Here is a 23,465-nt window from a genome sequence, read left to right as displayed (position 1 = left end):
TAAAACACTATGAAGTATAAGTAACTCCAGACAATCTTGGCTATGTTAAAACAAGTTTGGGGTTTTTTTTAAGCATGTTATTAAGAAAATAAATCCTGAGAATCTGGAAAGGCAGGACTTACTCAAATGAACACATGTCTCTGAAGGATTGTGTTGACTCAACAGAGAGAAAGTTCAAATTCTCCCAACCATCATCTTACAGGAGTTGAGAATCAGTCTCACTTCAAAATTAAATAGGCTATTTGGGCACAGGATGAAGGATGCAGAGATGGTAAAGTGATTCTATGAAACTCACCTGACTGGGAAAAATGGCTGGTTTTAACTAAAGCCAGAAAATATATATATAGAGTACAACAATTTCACCAGCTGGCCAAACAAGCCATCATTTTTCCAAGCACTACCTTTCTAGTCAGGCCACTAGTAGTGCAATCACTTTAGAAACACAAGGTGCTCATTTCCTCCTCCTCCTCCTCCTCCTCTGGAGATCTGGACAATGGCTTTTCTCAGGGCTGCTGAAGATAAAGCCAACTGCTTTTTCCATACCTTTCCTGGCTCCTTCTGAGAAAGAGGAAAACCACCTAATTTTGGCTTGATTTAGGGTATTTCTGAAGGCTGTGGGGATCTTTCCCTGTTTATGTTTGGGAACAAAGTCACTTTCACACCTAGGGCAGTTTAGGTTGAGACTGCCCTCTGAAAGAGTCCTACAATATCTCAGCAGCTTGCCAGAGAGAAACCTGACAGGAACCATGGCATTCATGCAATGCTCACCTGGGGACCTTATTTTCTGACCCTAACATGATGTCTAGACACTGGTTTCCAAGAAGCCAAACCTTTCACCAAGCTGGAGCTGCTGCAATGCTTTTCTTGTATGTGCTGTGGACAGCAATTCAAGCTACAATTTTGTATTTTGCTAGTTTTCCCCCTTTTGTGTCTGTTCACGTGGCATTTTTTTCCCCAAGTCCCAAACAAAGAAACATGGCTGGGGTCTCCCTTCAGCTCTCATACTCCAGGCAGCAGGATCTGGCTGACCAGCCTCCTAGAAAAGCCATCTGTCTCTTTCTTAGAGCTGCCTTTGTAATTAAAAAATAACATACAGATGTGAGGCATCATCTTGCTTTTTCTAATATCCCTCATGTTTTTCCCTTTCATTGCAAGTGCTTCATTGACTAATTTCCAGTTGCTTAGGCTACCTTTTTTTCCAGTACTGCTGACTCTTAGCCCACTGAATGGTGTCCCTACACTTATCTCAACAGTTCTTCTGGAAGTCAGCGGCTTCCCTTTTATTTCAAAATCTTTAAAGCACAGAACACACACCAAATGAAACATTGCCAGGTAACAGAGACAGAAGTGGGCTGATTTCTGGGCAGGCACTGGAGGTAGCCCTGCCACCAGGTTGGGGCTAAGATAAGTGACCTGGGTGTGAGAGGGTGCACCCTGCTTGGTCATCTGCTGCTGTGCAATGCAGAGATTGTGCTCCAGTGCCTTTCATTCCCTCTGCAGACCCTTGCCTGGACTCTTATTAGACATGACTACTAATCTCCATGTGAAGATTTATGCAGCAGCAGGACTTCGGGCCTTAGGTATGATCTCAAGTTAAGCAGAAATGTAAGTTTTTGCAGAATTGCACATTTTAAATGATTTTATTCCATTCCTGTGCTTATCTGAGCACAAGTCCAACATGTATGTGTAAGTGCTATGCCCAGCTCTGAACACAGATCTATATTTTCACTGGAAGAGAAGGAAAAGCAACAGAAAACAGCACTGTATCTACTGTATAATGCCTGGGACATTGCAGATGTTAGAGCAGCTCGTTGTTTCTGCATCTGGAACAAGTAGGTCACACACAGTTATTATACACACTGCTGAACATGAAGCAGCCAATACCCATGTAATATATGTGAGACTTCAAACCACCTTTTAGTACTTGATAGCAGCACAGCATCTTGTTTGCAAATGCTCTGCTTGAGAGCAACTGATGGAAGGGGGAAGGGACCCAAAGCTGACTGACCTAATTGCTGCGTGGATCCAGAATCTGGCAAAATCATTAGTTTCTTTTATGTTTTCTTTCTATGCAATAATAAAGATAAATATTGATTGCTGGGGCAGTATTGATTGCAGGGGTCGCTGCAGATGGCAGCTGCATGATTTGCACAGATAGCTCCCATGTACAGAGCCACTAATTTGCATGAGAATGTGGTTTCACCCTCCTCATGTGCTTCTGGCTGTTTGCTTGCCTTATAGGAGCATTTACCCAAACTACATGCACCAGTGATTAGCAGTAAAATATCAAACAGGGGACTGAAAGAGCTCATCTCAGAAATACCTTTTGTGTATTGCCTGTCTGCTGTGGGTGAGTTTATTGTCCCAGCCATGTGGACAGAGGCACAGGGCGCAGGGACCTGCTGTAATTATGCTGCAGTGTCACTGCCTCACCTGGGAATGCCCCTCGGGAATGCCACCCAGGGGCTCAGCAGGCCTGGGACCAGCCCTCCTTCCTTCCCCACTGACCCACACGCTGAACAAGCCCAGCTCCTTCCTTCAGGCCTGGATGCCTCCCTCCAAGTCCCAGCCTGGGGTCATCAGTGACCCTCAGGAATGGCTTCAGAATATTCTCCTGAGCTGAGCCTGTCCAGCGGGATCCTTGCCCACTTGCAAGGAATGGAAAAGGCTCCTCCAGTGTGGGCTTGTGAGGAGGGAAGAAAGTTCCCTAGCACAGTGCACAGTGCCTCCTGCAGAGCATGACACTCCACTCCCAGGCAAGGAGAAGTCCTTGGGGTGAGCAGGAAGCAGCAGGGGCATTTAGGCACCTTTTTATCTCTGGTACCAACCCTTGAGTGGCCCATGCCAAGGTTAGGGAGTGCTGCCTCTCTCCTCCACCTGCAGCCTCCCGAGGGAGCAAGGGCAGGCAGAGGAGCACTCTGGAGGAGGCCTCTGTAAGAGCCTAAATGAGGGATGTGGGACTCCAGGCAGCTCCCCAAAATGCAGTTTGTTGTATCCAAGGTGTTACAGCAGTGCAGGGCTGTGGGTGACAGAGCTGTGCCCACAGCTGTCAGCTCCAGCTGCAGGCAGGCCTGGAGACCCTTTGGCTTTGGTTACAGTGCATTATTTACTTTTCTTTGCTGAGCATCTTCACACAGCAGAACCAATCCATACCTGAACTATTCTCTATGGCCTATCATAACTGCTGTAATTACCACATTCATGTTACTGTTCTCCAATCACCCACAGTCTGTACATTACAGTTTAAGCTGGAAGTTGTTTTTCAGTTTTCTTGCAGAGGAAAATTCTGAGACCTTTTTTCTACTTGCCACATCAGCAGGCTTGTTTGCCTGTGCTTTCTTCTTGCTTGGTAAAAACATCTTGTTTGGGTGGGTTTATCCTTTGCTCTAAGCCATAAAACCCCCTCTAAGTAACACACCCTTTGCCTCCTTGGTTATCTGTGAGACTGGCTCAGCAATTCTTTTCTTCTAGATCAAAACTTTATTCCATCTCTATTCCTTCATCAGACTCCACATTTAAAACTCTTTCTGCTAAGCATCCATATCTGTGAGACTTCCTTGTCAAACTTGCATCCTTCCCAAGAGGCCTCCTCACCTCCTTGCACAAGCCAGGCTGCAGGGGAAGCTCTCTCTGAGCACACTGCTGTGTGCCTGCCTTGCAGCTAGCATCCTGCATCTTACCATGGGCACTGCAGCACCTCCACTCTGCTGCTGGCTGACCTGCTGGTATTGGAATGCAAAGGGAAAGTTTGCATACTTAACCCCAATTCATCATTTTGATTTTGATTAACTCTGCAAGTCAGAGGTTTGCAGGCTTTAATCTCGTTTTAAGAAAATATTCCTGTCCTCTCTATTGTCAGCATTTTCCAACTGGAAACTCAACCAAAGGATCTTTCTTGTTCTTTATCTCCTTCCAATCCAAACCATGCCTTGTCCAGTGCAGGGAGTGCTGGTATTTCCTCAGTGGCTCACAAGAAGGAGATCAATGCTGGAGCCCAGGTTTCTGACGTGGTTCTGCACTGACCCTAAGCCACCCCAGCAGAGAGCAGGCATTCCATTTGGTGAGCACTGCTCATGTACACTGAGTGTTTCACAGATGCTTTTTGGAAGAGCTGAGCAATCCACCATGGCTCACAACGTTACGCCTCATTCTTCAATTCCTTTTAAGTGTATCTCTCAGGGTGTTCTGTTGAGTAGGCCTGTCTTACAAAATCAATTATTCCTTAGCCAGCTCAGAAATAAAAGCCAAAGCAAGCAACACCAAATGTCAGATTTACCAATAGATTGCAGCCCCGTGCTAAAGAGCGTGGCCACTGCCCTGCTTTAAATATTCATGAAGCCCACTGGTGCAAAATGCATTAAAGGTGGGAATAATGCCAGTAATACACAATCCTCTTAGTGACAAGAAGCTTTCACATATTAAAGCAGCAAGATGTTAAAGACTTTCAAGTGAACAGTCTTTGTTTTTAACTTAGAGAAGGAGATTCACTAATGGAATGCCAAATTGCATTCACTCTCATGATACTTGACTGCAGAATGGGATAATAACACATGTGTGCTTCTGCATGCCATGGAAAACCTGTTATTACAGAGGTTTCTCTCCTGCCTTTCCTCTGTACTTTCCAGAAAATGTTCACACAAATCTTACCCCTTCAAGAAATCTTCTGTGTGCCAAACCCCCATTAGAATCCCAGGAGTCTAGCCATTAACAGATTGGTTTTTCACAAATAAAAAGAAGTAAAAATAATGGGGACAGAGTACAATAGCACAATTTAGATGAGTGACAACTGGCAATGAATAACCAAAAAAAAAAAAAAAAGAGTTAAACCAGAGAAATCGCTCTGCAAAATATAGGCTGTGACAATGCTGAAGAATGTCAATTGTCACTTTAAATCATCAGCAGCCCAACCACATCTGCTATCACACCTGTGCTCCCTTTCCTGATCTACTCTGGCACCCTGGAAATAGTAGGCAAACATCCAGCCTTGCATCAGCTCTCTGAAGTCTGGCTCTGCTACCAGCCTGTGCTCCTCTCACCTGGGGCAGATCAGGCACTGCCCCTGCACCCTCAGAGTGCTCCTGACTGACAGGGATTTGCTGCTGGTGCTGGGACTGACATCCTGTAATAGCAGGTCCCAGGACCACCAGGAACTGCTGGCCTGGTTTGGATTTTACAAACCTCACCAGTCAGGTGACAGAGCTCAAGGAGCCCTGCTCACAGCTGATACTTGATCCACAAAAAAAAAGGGAACAAATAATAAATTGACGTTTCTCAGCAAGGGGAGTGGGGCAACAAGTGCCTCTGGTGCCAAACATGAAAATTCAGCTAACATATATTGGAAAGAGGGATCTACAACCTCCATACATAGTCCACTTTTATTCTAGAATTAAAAATAATGAGAAGGCTCATTGTATGGGAAGATGCTTATCCAAGACTAACCAGGGGGGGCAAGGACAGGAAAATAGATCTCAGTTTTGGCTTGTGAAGTTGCTTACTTCAAAGCAGACCTTTCACAGGCTTTAGATGGGGTTTGGGTTTTTGGATGGGAATTGGCTTTCCTGCCTCCTAACAGTTTGTCTGGGAGCATCTTCCCAGAGCCAGCCCTTCCCTGCTTCCTGCCCCCAGAAGCACCTTCCCCTGCAGAAAGAGTGCCTGAGGCTGAGCACCTCAGCTCCTGCCATCATCCTGCTGCTCTGTAAAAGCCAGCTTGTTTCAAAGGGGAGGAATCAGACTGTGCCAAAGCTGCAGTGGGAACACTGGGGTAAGTTGGATCAGGCAGTTTTAGCAAGCTATTTCTGGAAAAAAATAAACACTGCTACTCAGTGCTTATGATTAATAATGTTATCTTGTAGCTAATTTTATTCCTTGCCCCTCTCTTCTCCTGCCTTCCAATTTGGAAGCACACTTAATTATGAAAACATGAGCACTAGACTGTGAATTTTGATATATTAATTTCACCGTGGTTTTGTTTCTACACTGCACCACCAAAGCTCTCAAGGACAAGCAGTCAAGGAGACAATGAAAATCATAACACCTGGGGTAATTTTCTTAAGCAAAGTCAACATTAGGCAATTTCTTACTCACAAATTTCATTACATTACTGAAACCTATAACCATGATGCACCTTGCTCCTGTTTTTCAACACCACAATTTCCTTTGGTGACCGAAGCCAGAGCAAGGACTCTGTTTTTTTGCTCCAGGTTTTTTTAAGGACTAGAACCAGAGATTACTAAGAGGCTGGCAAGACAAAACCAAAAAGAGCACAGATGGATAACCATGACCATATTCCTGAGCTCCTTCACTCAACAGGAGAACTGTTCCTAATGTGATGCCTGACCAAGGGTGCACAGATGCCTTGCCTGGCTGGGGTCAGCTGCCAACACTGCTCAGCTATCATGTTCACCATTCATTTATGGACTGCTCTCTGCTCCAGTCTGGCTCTCCACACCAGAGCTCTGGCCTCAGTGCTTTACTGACACCTCACTGCCCAGTTTGTGTAGCCATCCTTCAGCCACCACTGGCCCACAGCCTCAGAGGCACCATCCACACAGCAGCTCTGACATTTGCATGGTTGTTTTGTTGTCTCCCTAAATCTGTTTTAGTTAAGAGTGTGGCATTAGGGCAGTGTTAGAAATATAGCTCTGTGAATAGTGACCTTTTTGATCTATTGGCTGTTCCAAAATCACAATGAAATTATTAGCTCAGAGTTGGCTTAATGCAAGCTTGCATATATCCTAGGCAAAATGAAAAATAACAGTCTGAGTTGAGAGAATTATTTCCCTTCAGCTTTTGTAATTAAGGTTTAAAACAAAAAAAAAAAAATCTGAATAATTTTGAAACTCCTTTTAAAAACTAAAAATTAAAACCATTTCCATTGAGAAAATGTCTAAATGCACACTCTCATTTTTTCAAGCAATTGAGAGCAAGGTTTTCAACTCCAACAAAATAGGAAAAAGTGAGACAGATTTCCCAGCCTTTCTAATGCCACACATGAATTAACATGATGATAATACTAATGACACTTTTTAACTGGAAAAGCTTTAGGTCAATTATTTTTCCCAATTCTATTTTTTACTGAAGTATGAAGCTATAAAACCCCAGATGGAACAACATAAGTTATAATGGCAACAAAATGGATAACTGTGTTTCTAAACTTGGTCTAAATCGTGCGTGTTCCAAAATTATAAACCAGAGTGTTTTATCCATTTTTTCAGAGTGATAACCACCTCAGTCACTTTGAGATGAATCTCTGTGTGCAGAAAACAGAGTATCTAACATTTGTAATGCTTTCTAAAGCATAGTACCTTTAAATAATACAACTAAACTTGGTCTAAATCGTGCGTGTTCCAAAATTACAAACCAGAGTGTTTCATCCATTTTTTCAGAGTGATAACCACCTCTGTCGCTTTGAGATGAATCTCTGTGTGCAGAAAAGAGTATCTAACATTTGTAATGCTTTCTAAAGCATAGTACCTTTAAATAATACAACTAAACTTGGTCTAAATCGTGCGTGTTCCAAAATTACAAACCAGAGTGTTTCATCCATTTTTTCAGAGTGATAACCACCTCAGTCACTTTGAGATGAATCTCTGTGTGCAGAAAACAGAGTATCTAACATTTGTAATGCTTTCTAAAGCATAGTACCTTTAAATAATACAACTAAACTTGGTCTAAATCGTGCGTGTTCCAAAATTACAAACCAGAGTGTTTTATCCATTTTTTCAGAGTGATAACCACCTCAGTCACTTTGAGATGAATCTCTGTGTGCAGAAAACAGAGTATCTAACATTTGTAATGCTTTCTAAAGCATAGTACCTTTAAATAATACAACATTCATGAAAATAGAAGAGTAGAGCAAATTACTGTACCAAACATCCTCTGCATCTTCATCGCACTCCGCCCCAAACTGGCAAATGTCACAGGTCGATGTCTCTTTTTGATTGGTTTCACCTGAGCCTTCATTGACTGTTTGATGGAAAGCAGAAGAGTACACATTAGTAAAGACAGCCCTGTAGCAAAGCACTTCTCTCTCTCTCTCTAGAAAAATCTATTCACTGCATCAGCCCAATGTGCTGCTCACAAAGCTGCAGGCTGGCCAGCACTGCTCCTGAGCGGGCCAACAACACGCAGATTTCCATGCTGGCCTGTGACAAACCCCTCAATTACACAGTTCAAAGGAAAACCAGAGAAAAACCCTTCCTCTCCCCTCTCCCCTTAATCAATGACCTCTTCAAGCTGCAGCCCAGGAAGGTCGTGTCCACGCTGAGCCTGCTGCTTTCTTCCCTGGGAAAATAATGGAGGGCACTGAGAGCATCACATGGTGCCTCGTGTCCTTTGCCCATGAAGGCCTTGAGGTGGCCCCAAGGGGATCCTTTCCTTGAAAATGTTTTGAAATTACCTGCTGCGTGGTGCAATCTAGCCCACTCCAAAGGCAAAACATTTTTCTCTGCAGAAGCACAGCTATGAGCCCCAAGGACTAGTTATCTCTGGCAGGGAAGATTTAGTGCTGTCCAGAGGAGAGGACAATCTCCAGCAGAGGTTAAATCTGAAACCAGGGGAAAGTCAATGCTCATGTCTGCAATTGTGTAAGGTGTGTACCTGGCCCCCTAAGCCAAAAACAAGAAGGGACTAAAGGAAAAATCATAATTTGGGTATAAGAGGACTGCAAAAAAAAAAAAAAAAATTGATGGCTGAGTGCTGAAAGACAGAAAGAGACCACTGAGGAAGGTACCAAGAAGAAAGTTTGCTAAAAGATCCAAAAGAAACATTATCTATGTTTCTACTGAAGTGTTACACACCCTTTGGTACCTTCTGAAAGATGCCACACTCCAGCGAGACACTGTACCTAGAGATATCCTTCTGCCAGCTGCAGAGTTATTAAACCAACACAGACTTTAAGCATCAATCACCTCTGCTCAGACTGATGTTGTTATCTGCACCACCGACCTCTGCAGTGCCACCTCTCCTGCATTTGCAGTCAGCACTGTGGTGGTGCAGCCTTCTGCACACCTGGGTGCAGCCCACCAAGGCTGGGGTGTGCTGGCAGCCCCAGTGGCACCCACAGGACAAATCATCTGCCTGATGTGCATCCAGGGTGTTACCAGAGGCTGCTGTGGCAGGGGGCTCTGACTTTGAGAAAGCTGCTTTTGTTATTTACTCAAAAAAGTCTGGGGTTCTCGTCCGTCCTCAAAGCTGTTTGAGGAGAAAGGGCTGCTGCCCCTCCAAGAGCAAGGGTGACTCCAATGCCTGTTTTTCAACAAATTTGCTTCCCTGTCCTGGACAAGTTACATAACCTCTGCCATGCTTCCCACTATGTGATAACAGGAATAATATCATTTCCTCCCAACAGAGAATGTGGAAACAAGTATATTAAAATATGGTGATAAGCTTAGATACTATAGTGATGGAAATCACAGCAATAGCAAAGGTAGATCTTATCTAAAATGCTTTTTTCCTGAGCCTTAATATAGTCAAAGGAAGTGTTGGTATTTTTAGGTATGGACTGTGCTGCATTAATTTTCTATCAGTCATGCTTGAATTTAGACTATATTAGACTGGAAAAAAAAATCACCTATGAAAAGCATTCTGATTATCTGATTATCCCAAAAGGAAAAAAAAAAAAAAAAGGTAGTTTTGCTCTATTTGTACAAATTTGCTCACCTTTATATCCATAAAATTCATGTACAAAAAAACAAAGGGGAAACCAGGAAAAACACACTCTGGATTTTTGTTCTACTGTGTTGTCAGGCTTTGCAGGGAAGGTCTGAGCTCTGGTTTTTCTGTTTCCTTGAATGACTGAGAAACTCTGGGGGCTCACACGTTATAAAGGCCAAGGTATGAGGGGGGACAAGGAGTCCAGGTGCCACATCCTCACTCCATCAGCATCCCCACCTGCTGCCCGTGTGACTCTGGCCCCACAGCATCACGGGGCTCAGGTGAGATCCTCCCCACCTCCCTGCAGCTGCATCCCTGCAATGTTTCATTTACATTTTAAACAAAGAAATCTCTCTTGCTGAGGAGCTAACTCTGACAGCCAACTGTGGCAGGGGATTTCCAGTGGTTAAGATATTAGGCAGGACATGTAACAAGTGTCCTGGCACCTATGGGCAGATGACTTCTTCCAACAGCCAAGCATTCCTCACCTATCAGAAACACGACAATTGCTCCAGTTCAGGAGGGTGACAATACATACTTTATGGAATGGAGCTTTAATTTCTTTATTTTGTAATTCTGCAAATCACTTCCCTTGCATTTCCTTTTAATTTAAAACATATGCCCTGCTCTCTTCCTCCCTGCAATGCTTCCCTTCATCACTGCCCAGCCCGTGTCGCTTGGCCAGGGACCTCACACAGCTCCACATCACAGAGCAAGTGAAACAGCTACTTAAACCCCTAAAAAAGGCATTTGAAAGACTGAGCATGCTGAAGAGCAGTAACTGATTTGGAGAAGACCATCCACTCTACAGCACACTGCAGTTCTGCATTTCTATTTGAAAATAATAGGTCACTCCTTCATATTTTTCTGGAGAAGCCCAGTGACCAGCTTTCCACAGTCAATGTGCATGTTGTCATTAAATGTGCAAATGTGCAGCAGTCCTTACTAAAACAGACAGCTGTTTATCTCCTGCTTATGCTCCTTCTGTTGTCAGTAATACAGATAACATGATTCTTTACATTTCTTACAGGTGTGTTTTCTCTCCCTACACAAACATACCCACTGGCATATGCACCCACACCCAGAACTGACACACACAGGGTTGTTTTCTCCATGCTGTGCAGATAACTGCTTTGATAAATCAGACATCTTACAACGAGTTATTTTCCCAATATTTCCTGCTGCTTTCTAGCTTGAGGACTAGTGGATGCTTATTTGCTAAGGTGACTCTTTTTTCTTTTTTCCCCCTCACTGCACTTGCTGATTTGCACTTCTTTTCTAACCCAACTGGAGAAAATTGTTAGCAAAAAATAACCTAGTTTCTGGATTCCTCTTCTAAATCAGAGAATAAGTCTCCTTCTCATGCATGTTAGGTAGTTTTCATATTAGCAACTACTGAGGTTTTAACACCAAGACCCTGCAGGAACATAGTAGGGCTCCAGGAAGGCTAATCACTGAAGGCCACCACTCATTACTCACACAACTGAGAAATTTTAAGCAATATTATCAACTTGGAGTCCAAAGAAATGTGCTAACAAGGGTTAGAAGGTCACTAACATTACTTGGAAGTCACTTCAGAGACTATGTCAATCTCCTAAGCAATATAAATTCTCAGCTGTGAAGGCACCACACACAATTTACAGAGTCAATGGACTGTGGGAACCACAACAGCTCCTGTTTTAATCATTTGGTCCTTCTCTGGCATTCTCACAGTGCTCTGATGAGATAGCTGTGATTTCAAGAATGTCTGTATTGTTTGCAGGTCCCACAAGAAAGAAACAATTTCTGAGGCATTTTACTCTGTCTCCCTAGCTGAAAAAAAACCAGATTGAAAGTATCATCAGTAGATTGGTTTGACCCTGTGCTTATTTCCTGTAACATCAGGAGAAAACTAAAAGCCCCAAAAATGCCCACTGCCACTGTAGCCACCTCTAATTTCTCTCTACATTCTTTGAATCAAGTCTTCTGGAGGTACAGACCTACAAAATAGTTGTAGCTACAGCCCCAAAAAATCATGCTAGGACTTGACCCACACAGCTTCCCAGACTCATGCTCTATTAGGGGCTGGATCAGTGGTTTAGAGGTTTTAAAACATAGATGTGAAAAACGCCAATCACTTGTTTTTAAAATGTTAAAGGTTTAATAGTAATAAAATAGCTATAAACACAGTAATACAATTACAGTAATAATAATTTAGACAATTTGAATTAAGACAATATGAGACAATAGAAACAAAGAGTTAAGGACAGTCCAGGTACCTTTTCTGGGCAGCACAAGCCCGAAAAAGGACACAGTTAACAGAGGATTAACCCTTAAAAACAACAGCCTGTTGCACATTCATACACCTCATACATGATGCATCAATTCCATTCAAACACAGGATTCTGTCTGGGCATCCTCAGCTTCTTCCTCCTAACCCTAACAGCGACTTCGAGGTGGGAAGAAGTTCTTTTCTTCTGATAATGGAACAATAAATTCTTTTTCTCTGAAAGATTGAGGTGTCCTGTGGCTGCTATCTCCCTGCAAGTCCTTTCTTTATAAAAAGTATCCTACATAGCATAGTTTCTATTTTAACATTTTTTTAAAATAACCTAAAACTATATTTAACACACTACTGAAGAGAATTAATGCAGCATCACTTTCTAACACAACACATCTAATATTCATTTTAATATTTGCAAAAAGCCAATCATAAAATACGCATTTTTCACAATAGACATCAAAATCTCAGAGCTTGAGCTGCTGAATAACCCTTGCTCAGTGTCTTCCCAAGGTGCTTGATGAGTGGCAAAGTAAGGGTGGTAATGAATTCCTTGCAATTTCCAGAAAAGCAGCTGCAGGGGGATGGTTAGGAGTGTGCACAGCATCTTGGTCTGGCACACAAAGTGCCACGGGGGACATGCAGGTACCGTGCCCCACAGACCATACTGTGAGGAGTGAAGGGGTGTGGGGAGAGTTGTCACTGACATGTTTTTTGAAAAATCCTTTCCTTGGGATTTTCCCTTCTGAGAAGCTGAGAGGCCTCAGGAACAAACTGCAAACAATGATTCTCTGCTGCTGTGGGATGCACCAGGTGGGTCTGGGATTGGTCTCATCTGGTTGTTTCTCATTAATGGCCAATTCCAGCCCAGCTGTCCAGACTGTCTGGGTCACAGACAAACCTTTGTTATTCATTCCTTTTCTATTCTTAGCCAGCCTTCTGCTGAAATCCTTTCTTCTATTCTTTTAGTATAGTAGTAATATAATATATATCATAAAATAATAAATCAAGCCTTCTAAACATGGAGTCAACTTTCTCCTCTCTCCCCTCATCCTGGGACCCCTGTGAACAGTGTCACAAAGAGCAGCTGGGGAGCCACAGGAGTGAGGGACCATCAGGTGGCAACGTTGGCTGGACACAGATCCCTGAACCTCTCTTTGCTAACACGACTCTGAAGGTAACAGGGCAAACTCTAGAAAGCCTCAGCTCAGGCTTCACGCAGCTTTTTAGGACTATTACAACAATCCTTGTTCGATATATTTCAACTACACAGGAGAACACAACAAAGAAACAATATAAAACATCACCACATGCTTGAATATACAAAATATGACTATAATGAATTATGAATTATGACTACTCTGATGTAGTTTTCCTTTGATCGATGTGATCAGACACGTGCTTATCACAACCCCTGCTTCTGACTTGACTCCTCAGAGTGGGATATTGTTGAAAGAAAAACTTCAAAAAAAGGCTTGCTCTAGCTCGTCCTAACAGGATCCATGCTTGTTTTCAGCTAGAAAATCTAGGTAAAGACAAAGGTCACGTGGAGATGAGAGCTGATGGCCCTTTTTGTATTGCAGAATGAAAGACAATGTGCAAATTAAAATGGAGTGGAGGAGGATGATCTTCAGACCAGCTGAGGTGATCTTGCCACGTGCTTCAGTCCTAACAGGAGTGCTCTGGGCAGGTGAGAAGGTGAGTAGATAAAGTGAGAAGGGTCTAAGCAAGGAAGCCAGCAAGAATTTACTAAATGTGTGAGAACAAGCACTACCAGACAGCTAACAACACCTCACAAACTGCACCAATAAAAGCCCAGATGCTGCAAGCGACTTCACTCTAATCAATAAGCCTTTTTTCCTGAAAGCATTAGCTCAGTCAAAACCTGCAAAGTGAGAAAAATGAAGGGTGCAAAGCAGGGGATCAACTCGCCAATGGCTCTGCCCTCCAAGTCTGGCAGAGGCTCAGAGCGGCATTACCGTCACAAGGAAAGGAAAATGGCCTACAGGATTGGTGATAAATTCCAACTCTGATGTGCCTTGCCCTGCTTTACTCCTGCCAGCTGGCTCCATCTCAATAAATACAAATTTGCCCTCTCTCACACCCATAAACTCTCTGGGGAAATCACTCATTGCAGGGGAAAACGGCGTCTGTGCCCAGCTGGGGACCCAGAGCAGAACTCCTCAATATTGAAATGAAATATTCTCCTTCACACCAACGTGCCTTTGATGGTTCCTTCACAGCAGTGTGAGTCCTTGAAACCCCCTCTCTGCTATATGGGTGATTTAAACAGCATGGGAGGCTGTGCCATACCTGAGCTGGCTGCCTGGGAAATCAGAGCCCCTTTCTCAGGGTTTACACTGCCCCAGGTCCCATCCTAGGATACCTCTGCCTTGCCATCCTCAGCCAAGGGCTGGAAAAGGTTAATGGGATGACTTTGGCAGGATGCAAATACCTAGCAGTGCTTTTGAGGAAGAAGGAGATGCAGCCAGCCAGCTCAGATTGCTGATAAAATGTGCTCTTATCTTATTGCTAAAGACCATGCAGATAGAGCCTGGCACTGCTTTGATGCCAGTCAGACTCAATTTGCAGTGCTTTTCAGCTCTTGTATTTCTACTGTGATTCTCAGCTTATGGTCTTTTTTTTCTTAAAAATCATAACCAGTGGATTATCTGAATGCATAAGGATCTCAGCTTCCATGTATATATTTGTTTTGAAAGGTATGCCTAAGCTTTAGAGCAGTGGAGAAAATGCTCGTGAGTACAACAAACACCAGAAACTCTCACGTTTATTATTTTTAAAAACTACTTTTGCAGGGCTGATTCATGACTTTTTGCTTCCAATGCTGAGTTGATGTCAGACAGGAAAGCAGCACTTCTGGAGCAGCTCACCTCGTGCACAGGGGTTCACCCCCACCTTGTGGATGAAGGCTGTGCTTCTGCCCTGGATATGGAGTCCTGTAGTGCAAGAAAACTGCCTGGGAGTGCCCTGAGTTTGGGGAATAACAAGCACAAAATTTGTTTCACACTATCACTGAGCACTGCTGCTCTGTCTTTACTTTGTACCTCCTGTCTTCCTTCCTGGCACGCCTTCTAACTCTCTTGGGTCTTCTTTCCTTTTCCCACCACCCCCAGTTTTCCAGCAGCATTTTCCCAAACACCTGGAGCAGCTCTGTCAGCCCAGCTGGCCCCTTGCTCAGCCCAGACCAACATCTCTGGAACCTCAGGAGCCTTCTCCAGCTGTCACCTGGCCTGGGGGCTCAAGGCAGCATTCCCACCCTGTACACCTCACTTCTTGTGGCTGAAAGTGGCTGGGATGGGAAAGTGGCTGGGATGGGAAAGTGGCTGGGATGGGAATGGTTTCCCAGGAACAGCTCTGCTCCTCTGCACCTGTGTGCCTGCAGCTCTCTCCTTTCAGCAGGTGCTCCTGCAGCATCCCTGGCTGAAGCCAGGCCACGACCTCCACAGAGCTCTGCAGGGACATGTCTGCATTTCTGCAGCCAGGGCCAGGAGGGAATGGACTCGATTCTGACTCAGAGTGTGTTTATTCTAAACAAACACCACTTGCTTGTTGCTGTCTCATGCATATTCCTGCAGCTCCCACAGTGCATGTGATAAAAAATTAAAAGCGACTCGTCGAGGCCAGTTTCTCCCAGCAAATAACTCCAATGGTGTCACAAAAGGAATGGCTCACTGAGTAAAACCCTGCTGGAAGCTTTCTGAAAGCTGACATGAAGCAGCTGTGCTTATTGCACCACTGTGTGGTCCCCCTACAAAATGTGATGTTTGCCTGGTGGCTGTGGGCTGCCAGCAGCGCAGCTTTAGGTGCCAGCACCTTTATGAAGGTGTACAATGACCAGCACTGACAGTGCTTGCCAGCATGAGGAAGAGTAGGCTCATTTAATTGTGCCAAGAGCCTCCCCTCATAAACAGCTTCGAGTAAAAAGCCAAAATAGCACATAGGGACTATTCATCTCTGCCTTGCATTAATTTAAAGAGAAGCCTCACTTCCTTGGAGGAGAGTTTTCAAGAAATAGGTACATCTTTTTGGAAAAACGTGCCTGCAATACTGCCAGAGCTTTGGTGGCATCAGTCCCTGCTTTTATGTCCTTCAATATGTACAACAGGATGAACAGAATAAGCAAGTGGACATGGCCACAGCTTGGAGGATGCAAAGCCACGGGTCACCAATCAAGGCAATTATTAAAGAGCCTGGAAGGAAATTACTGCAGCCCAAATTGCAAGGACCAGAAGATTTTTCAGGATCAAGGAGAACGAAAAAAAGATGATGTCTGATTCCTCCCTCAGGTTGACTTGCCTGGCCACACAGATCATTAACCTCAGCTCTGTGCCAAAGCAGGTAGGAAGCTGCAGCCCAGGAAAGTGCCCAATGTCTTAATGCTTCTCTTCTTTGTCAGAAAATGGCCATCACAGCCTCCCCTGGAGCAGGGGCACGTGTGAGCTGCTTCTGGCTGGCTGGTCTTGTGTGCCAGAAATTCTATAGATGGGATGTATGGGCCCCATACATGCTGGAACAACACAAATTCCGTGAAGAAATACGGCATGGGGTGCAGGCTCAGTGAGAGGAACACGAGGCAGCGCTGCCTTCCTCTGGAGAAGGTGTTACACTTGGACACAAACCACAGAAATCACCCATCTGTGCTTTCCCTGGCCTCTGCCAAGAATTCACAGCCCACCTGAGGTTCTGAGCATTTTCATTCATTCTAGGCAGAGAGAAACCCCTATCACCAAATTTACAGAAATTCAGTGAAAAAAAATAGAATATCCAAAGCCGTGCTTTCACAAAGCCTAAAATAAGCACGTCCCAAACAGATGATGTGACTTTCCAGGGCTTTCCACAGTGAAAGGATGCTTTTGCCAGCTTTCTACCTGGTGGAAAGATTAACAGGAGTCTTAAATGTGAACCCTTACAGCTACTCATCTTTCAAGGAACAGAATGAAAGGAACAAAGATAAAACCTAAAAGAGCTGTCTGGCATCCACTTGGTGACTACTTCAGTTTTAAGATCTTTGTCACTTTGCTGTTGATTTAAGTCTGTGTATCCTTTTGAATATTAGTATGGCTAGCAAGATAGCAACATCATACATAAAAATGTTCTTTATTCCAGAACAGATGAAACTCCCAGTGGTAAAAGAAGATTTAGGTATCTCTGAAGATTTCTTATCGCTGTGCAACATAACTCTCTAATGGTTCAGTGCCTTGGAGGGTCATCTGAGATCACTTATCACATAAATCAAATAGGTGGCAGGCTATAAGAATGGAAGCCTATAGCAATTTCATGTCTTTGCTTGCAGACATCAAATCTATCTTTTAGGCAGACTATAGAGGAGATAATATTCCACTCCATTTAAGCCAGTGAAGAAACTCAAATCTGGGTATTAACCAATTTTTGGGAAGCTGCTTCTGGTCTCGACTGCACCACAATTATCTTGGGAAATGACTGGTTTTAAATCCTAAAACATGGATGGCAGACACTGGTCCTGGTTTTAATTTAGACTAAAGCTGCTGTAAAATCACTCTGGCAATGGAAGGGAGTGGCAGAGCAAGTGAAAGTCCAATTTAGTTGATGCCCATTTACATAATCAGTGGTGTGTAAAGTGGATCCACTGTAAAAATGCCTTGGATCTACCTTGGATGCAACAAGAAGAACAAAGTTTTCTTCTCCCTCTCCACTTTTCTTCCATGTAATACTCCTTTCTCTTGATTTCTGCGGTGTTAATTCAGGTTCCACATGTAACAGAGAGCTGGAGCTGCCTTGGGGCTGGGGAGCATCAAGCTTGTGTGCCAAGCTCATTCCTAGTAGTGGGATCTGAGAAGGGGACTCTCTAGTGGTGTGCCAAAACTGACAGTCACAACCCATGCCCAGCCAGGCTGTCACCTCATCACTGGGAGCCAGGAGAGATGGCTCCTTTGCTCCTCCATCAGCTCAGTGCATCCCCAAGCCACCTTCACAGCTCCTGCCACTGAGTTTGGTCCTTCTGCAGCAGCACTGCCTGGTCTGAGCCTCTGAACCGTACAGCCAGGGCTCATCCCTGAGATTGCTCCTTCCCTGTGAGAACTCCCTCTAGAAACAGAAAGCCAAAATGCATCTCAGAGCTAGTTGTTCAGACCTGTGAAGATATTTCTGCCTTCCCAAGGCTGTAGGCAGGGACCCCTTGGGTCTCTGCTGCAGCTCGGGGTGCACAGCGGTGCTGGCACCTCAAGAACTTGCCAGAAGCTGAGACGAGGGCAGCTGCAAAGCCTCCAAGTCTTGCTGGAGGAGATACAATATTTATGCAACACCGATCATGTCTTTTACATAACCCTGCTCTTCAACAAACAAACATGAAAACATATGGCATCCGTTAATTGCATGAAAAGATTTGGTAGGAAGACAATCTTTCGGGACAAACGGGGAAAAAACCCAATCAAGCCATTTTCCCCCTTTTATTCCCATTATTAGTGAGCAGGCTGAGGCAGTGCACGAGCACTGGCTTAAAGCACTCCTTGGTTTATGGTTTAGGCACTGAAATAGTTGTGTCCAGCACAATATCCATGAGAAATACTGGCAGCACTGCTGATAACCTAGGCAGAAAGGCGAGGAGCTCCTTGCCTGAGCAGCACAGCCACTGCTGCAAGGGTGGCCAGCACTTAGGAGCCTCCATGAACCAGGTCTGTGAATAAACAGGGGATCTAATTTTGTGCTGTCACACAGAATTTACATAACTGGAAGAAAAAGCCTCCCAGACCTGCCCTAAAAGGACAAATAGGCTGAGTGTGACACTTCAAACTCAGCCTTGAGTTTGAAGCAGCAGAGAAGCGTGGATCTGAATCCATTTACACCAGAACAATGCTGCCCTTCTGAGTATAATTTTACAGACGTGTTTATGATATAGGGGGAGCCACATGGCACAAAAGGTTTAAGCATTTAATCTCACTTAGCTTCAATACACTGCATATACAGAAAACTGGAAGCCCAGCAGGGAAATGCCAGATTTCATTCCCACTTAGTTGTGATTAACCTTTGTGAGCTCGCCCAGAGTTCTGCCACCTGTGAAGGCACTCGGGGCATGCAGGCTGCAGAAGCCCTGGCTTGCTGCTTTGGCCAGGGGACCACAGCTGCCACAGGAGAGCTTGAGCTCTGCTGCCCCAAATGGGGGCACTGCCCTGCCCCAAACAGCAGTGCACCCTGCCCCTGCATCCCCCAAGTATGGGAAGTGTAGGGAATGAATGACCTGGAAGGGACTCTCCCCTTTTTCTTCCTGCAGCTGAGCCTCCTTGGCTGAGCTGGGTCCAGTTGAGAGCAGCCTTAGCCCAGCAGACAGACACAAGGCAAACAGCTGATACACATCACACTTTGCAAATATGCTCTTTCTCATTAATACTGATTCCCACACACAAACACTTTAGCTATATTCACTGATTGCATTACCATTGCAGAAGTGTAATTAACAAATTAAAAGGGAGGATTGTGATTCAGTTTAATTTGGGGGAAATCTTTAAATAAATAAAATAAAAAAAGGAGTCTGATGAGTCTGATGTTTGAGGATCGTTATCCTCTGCTATTTGCTTTAATTCTTTGGACATGCTCTAAGAGAAATGCTTTCCTTGGAACAAACATGCCTGAGCAAGCTGCAGTGGTGGCTACACGGTTACTTAAAGAAAAAAACAATGACAAAAAACCCACAGAAAATAAAGAAATCCTGACAGATGCTAGATCCAGATACCAGATTGCAAATGAAGGTGGTGATAATGGAGGGAAGAAAGGGGGGAATGCCAGCTGCAAAGGTGGTCAGACTGATCTGAGACTGACAGCTTATTCACCCAAATTTATGGAAAGCAACACAAAACATGCACGCTGCCTGCCCACAAGTATTTGTGGAAGAAGGGAAAGCAGAAAATCCCCCATACTTGCTGCCCTTCCAGATCTTTGTATGACAAAACAAGCCAGTTCCACGGAGTAAATCAATGCTTGTGAGAGCAGTCAAAACTCCTGAGCTAAAGTTAGACTGAATTTCTCTCCTAACACCAACTGAGCACTCCTGGAAGAACAGCTGCAAAATGATACATACTGCCCCTCACATTTCTGCCAAAAACACCTTTCAGGTGATCTAATATTATGAGAAACCATAATCATTAAGGATTGATCATGCTAATATAATTTTCTGGATGGCTTATTAACCTACTAAGACATGTTTTTCTCTACTTCCCTTCATTAGCAACAGCGATAATTAGGTAAGGACAGAGTAGCAAAATTGATCATATGCTACTGCCAAGGGGGACAGAGAATGTATCGTGGACATTCAGCATAATGCTCTCCAAACTTGAGGTGCATTAATTTTAGTTAGTACCATAGCTATTTTTCTGCCTTTGATGCAAGGGACCTGTTAATGTGGATATTGCATAACACGAGCTGATTTCTCTCATATGCCAAAACAGAATTTCCTTTTTCCTTCAAAGATCTTAGCACAAAATGAGATGAGACAGGAACACATCCCCTCTCTGTCACAGCATATGTCACAGACAAGATGGCCATGAGTAGCACTATACCATAGAGAGGAGCACTATACCATAGAGAGGAGCACTATACCATTTCAGAAGGCTTTAAGCATCTGCCCTGCTTGTTCTTCAGCCCAACCTTTTATCCCCCCTCCTGTTGATGCCTGGCACCTGTGTGCCCTCTGTTCCCTGTGGTGGTTGCTCAGTGCCCCTGGGCACTCCATGGCTCATTGCTGTCAGGGCTGCTCACAGCTGTGCCCACTGGGGATGGGGCTGGGCCACAGCTCCATCCCAACCACCACAAACTGTGTGCCTACCCCTCTCAAGTTGTCCTCTCCTTATCTCAGTCTTCTCATGAAAGCAGAGCAGCTGCAGAGCCGTGGCTGGGAGGCAAAGGAGTGAGTTACACTGTCCCCTCCTGGGCAGTAGCCCCCAGAGCTCCAGCAGACCTGCAGCACCAACTTTCCCCCACCATCCCAGTGATGCAGCAAGCTCCTGTAAAACCCGAGAGACAAAGGCATCTCAGCCATGGTAAACTTTAAAATGTTGCTCTAAAAATGTGAGCAACTGGCTTTCCCTGAGCTCCCCCGCAATGTGAGCAAGAGGCAGCTTTCTGTAGATAAATTGCATTACAAGGAGCTGAAAAGAGTTGACATTACAAACTTGGCTCTCTGATGGTGTCCTGTACGAACAGGGAAAGGGAGGATCTGCAAAAGCGAGAGCCAGACTTAATACAAAAAGCATCAACCCAGCACATTGACCTTATTTAAGCTCAAACAGCACAACACTAGAGTATTTAATGCAAAAATGTAATAAATATTCTTTATTCACCATGCACATTAATGTTTTCTTTAAATATGCAATTCACTTGATATCTGCAATCCCCACCCTTCTTCAGATGCAAAATCCAAAATAATGATTGTATCAGTCATTGCTTAATACATTCAACTGTGGCCCTGATTTTCATGCATTAATGGTCATTTACATATCATTACCCATCATGCCATCCACTCAGATTTTTCTTCCTAAACAGAGTAATACATTTAAAGTTATCATTTTAAAACAAAAATGCTTAAAAAAGGGACTTCCATTTCTCGTTATCTTATCTGTGCTCTTAGCAGCTAATAGAGTGGAATATTAAAACAGAAAATTCTCAGTGTGTGTGACAACTGTCACAGTGAGATCTTAGAGAAGAGGCAATTACCAAGGGATTTTTCTCAAATTTGGAAACACCGATAAATAGGAACAGAAAAGCCGAAGCAAACCGAGCAGAAGCAAAACAGTAATTATAGTACATTCTTCTATTTCCCTAACACAAGTCCTTGTTAGGGGCAAAGCAAAATCCACGCTAGCAAAATCACTGCGGACATGAGGCGCAGTTAGAAGCATCAAATGAATAAATTACAATTTTGCAATTAATACTGCCCATGCTCACGACACAGGAAGGTTCCCCCCCCCAACCTCGCTACTTTTAAAGTAATTTTCTGCTATGTTTAATTAGGAAATTCCTCTACAGAAGGCAATGTGATAGGAGATTAATTCTCTATTTTCTCGCCCGCTGTGTCAGTAGACTCCAGTGGACACTACAAACCCCAGTTAAATACGGCGAGGATGATCGAGCACGGGGCTCCTTTGGAGAGACCACGTCTGCAGACTGTGGAGCTCATCTCAGCCCAACAGAAAGGAGTCAGGAAATGGTGTCTCTCCGTGCTGCAGCACCACGAGGAGCCATCCCAAGAGCTCCATGGTGTGAGGGCTCACCATGCTGGCTGAGAGGGTTTGCTGTCGTGGCTAATGGCACCGAGCAGCCCCGGCTGAGAAACGGCACTGCTGCAGCTGGCTTGGCTCTGCTGCTCCCCCTCGCCACTAACAACTATTCCTCCAGCAGGCCCACCCTGTTTTACATCTTTTATGCCAAGTATGAAACAGCAGTTAAACAATAAATAATGAAATATTCACTGGTGGGCAGCAGAGTAAAATTTGGTTTGGTTTTTTTTTTGTTGTTTTTGTTTGAAGGGAAGAGACAAAGGGTGCAAACTGTATTTATTCTTAATGAACAATGCAGGGAATGAGCTATTTACCCACAGGACATAAACCCCATGAATGGGCTCTTGCTGCCAATGCTGATTAAATATCAGGTTAAGGCTTTTTTAAATTGAAATCCAAGGCAGAGTAAGAACAATTCCTTAGAGGAAACTCAGACCTACGAGATGCAGAAACGTGCAAGATGTTACCCTTTGAAGGAGAGGGTAAGCAATTTTCTCAGAAGTTTCACTAGTGGAATGGCTGAACACCAAAACAGAGAAAGCATGAATGATTTAGAGGAGGAAACACAGACATGTAGCTGAGTAGAGACCGAAAGCTTTGTGCATTGATTCACCAGGACCAGATTGTTATCATACAATAGAAATTGCCAGTACAAACCTCCTGGGGACAGGAAAGGTCACAACAGGACAACTGGCAGAGAAAATATGAAATGCAGAAGAAATTTAGAAGCTTCAATTCCAGTTTCATTCTGAGCTTAAAAAAAAAAAAAAAAATCAGTATTTTGGCTAGTCTGATGCCTATTTATTCCTGCACATTTTGACACATTTATAAGGCATTCTTATCCCACTCTGCTTGATGCTGCTCTGGTTTCATGTAGAGAAATGCTCCAGCAGAGCATTTAAGAAGGGACAGCCACCTTTGCAGAGTCCAAGGGAGAGCTGCAAGGATGACAAGGTTTAGGAAACACAGTTCCGTGGTGAGCTTAGGGGAATGGAAATTTTTTACTTTGGAAAAAAGAAGACTGAAAGAAGACTACTTGTCTGATACAAAAAGGAATGTAAAAAAGGCTGCTATAAAAAGAAGGATAGTCCATTGTTCTCCACATCCATTATTCCCAAGACAAGAAATAATTGACATAATTTACAGCAAAGGAGATTTAAGTTAGATATTAGGAGATTTTGTCCCCTCAACCTCTAATAATTGCTGTGGGCTGGAACAGGCTGCACTGAGATGAAGCTGATGTGCTCAGAGGTGGCTTCTGAGACCTTCCATGCAAGGTGTGAGCG

The 23,465-nt window shown here is 44.0% G+C and overlaps 1 protein-coding gene across 2 annotated transcripts in view; it reads right to left on the bottom strand.

Annotated features, from left to right (window-relative positions):
- Window positions 1–23,465, bottom strand: part of TMEFF2 (transmembrane protein with EGF like and two follistatin like domains 2) — a 132,128-nt gene that overhangs the window by 47,852 nt on the left and 60,811 nt on the right. For both annotated transcript variants that reach the window (XM_059853410.1, XM_059853409.1), the window contains one exon: window positions 7,869–7,965. In XM_059853410.1, the coding sequence (XP_059709393.1) occupies window positions 7,869–7,965 (97 nt within the window). The remainder of the gene's footprint in view (window positions 1–7,868; window positions 7,966–23,465) is intronic.

Source organism: Haemorhous mexicanus, chromosome 8 (assembly GCF_027477595.1).
Source record: "Haemorhous mexicanus isolate bHaeMex1 chromosome 8, bHaeMex1.pri, whole genome shotgun sequence".
NCBI classification, from domain to species: Eukaryota; Metazoa; Chordata; class Aves; order Passeriformes; family Fringillidae; genus Haemorhous; species Haemorhous mexicanus.
Note: the sequence above shows the minus strand (reverse complement) of the source record. Positions and strands in the feature narration are given on the sequence as shown.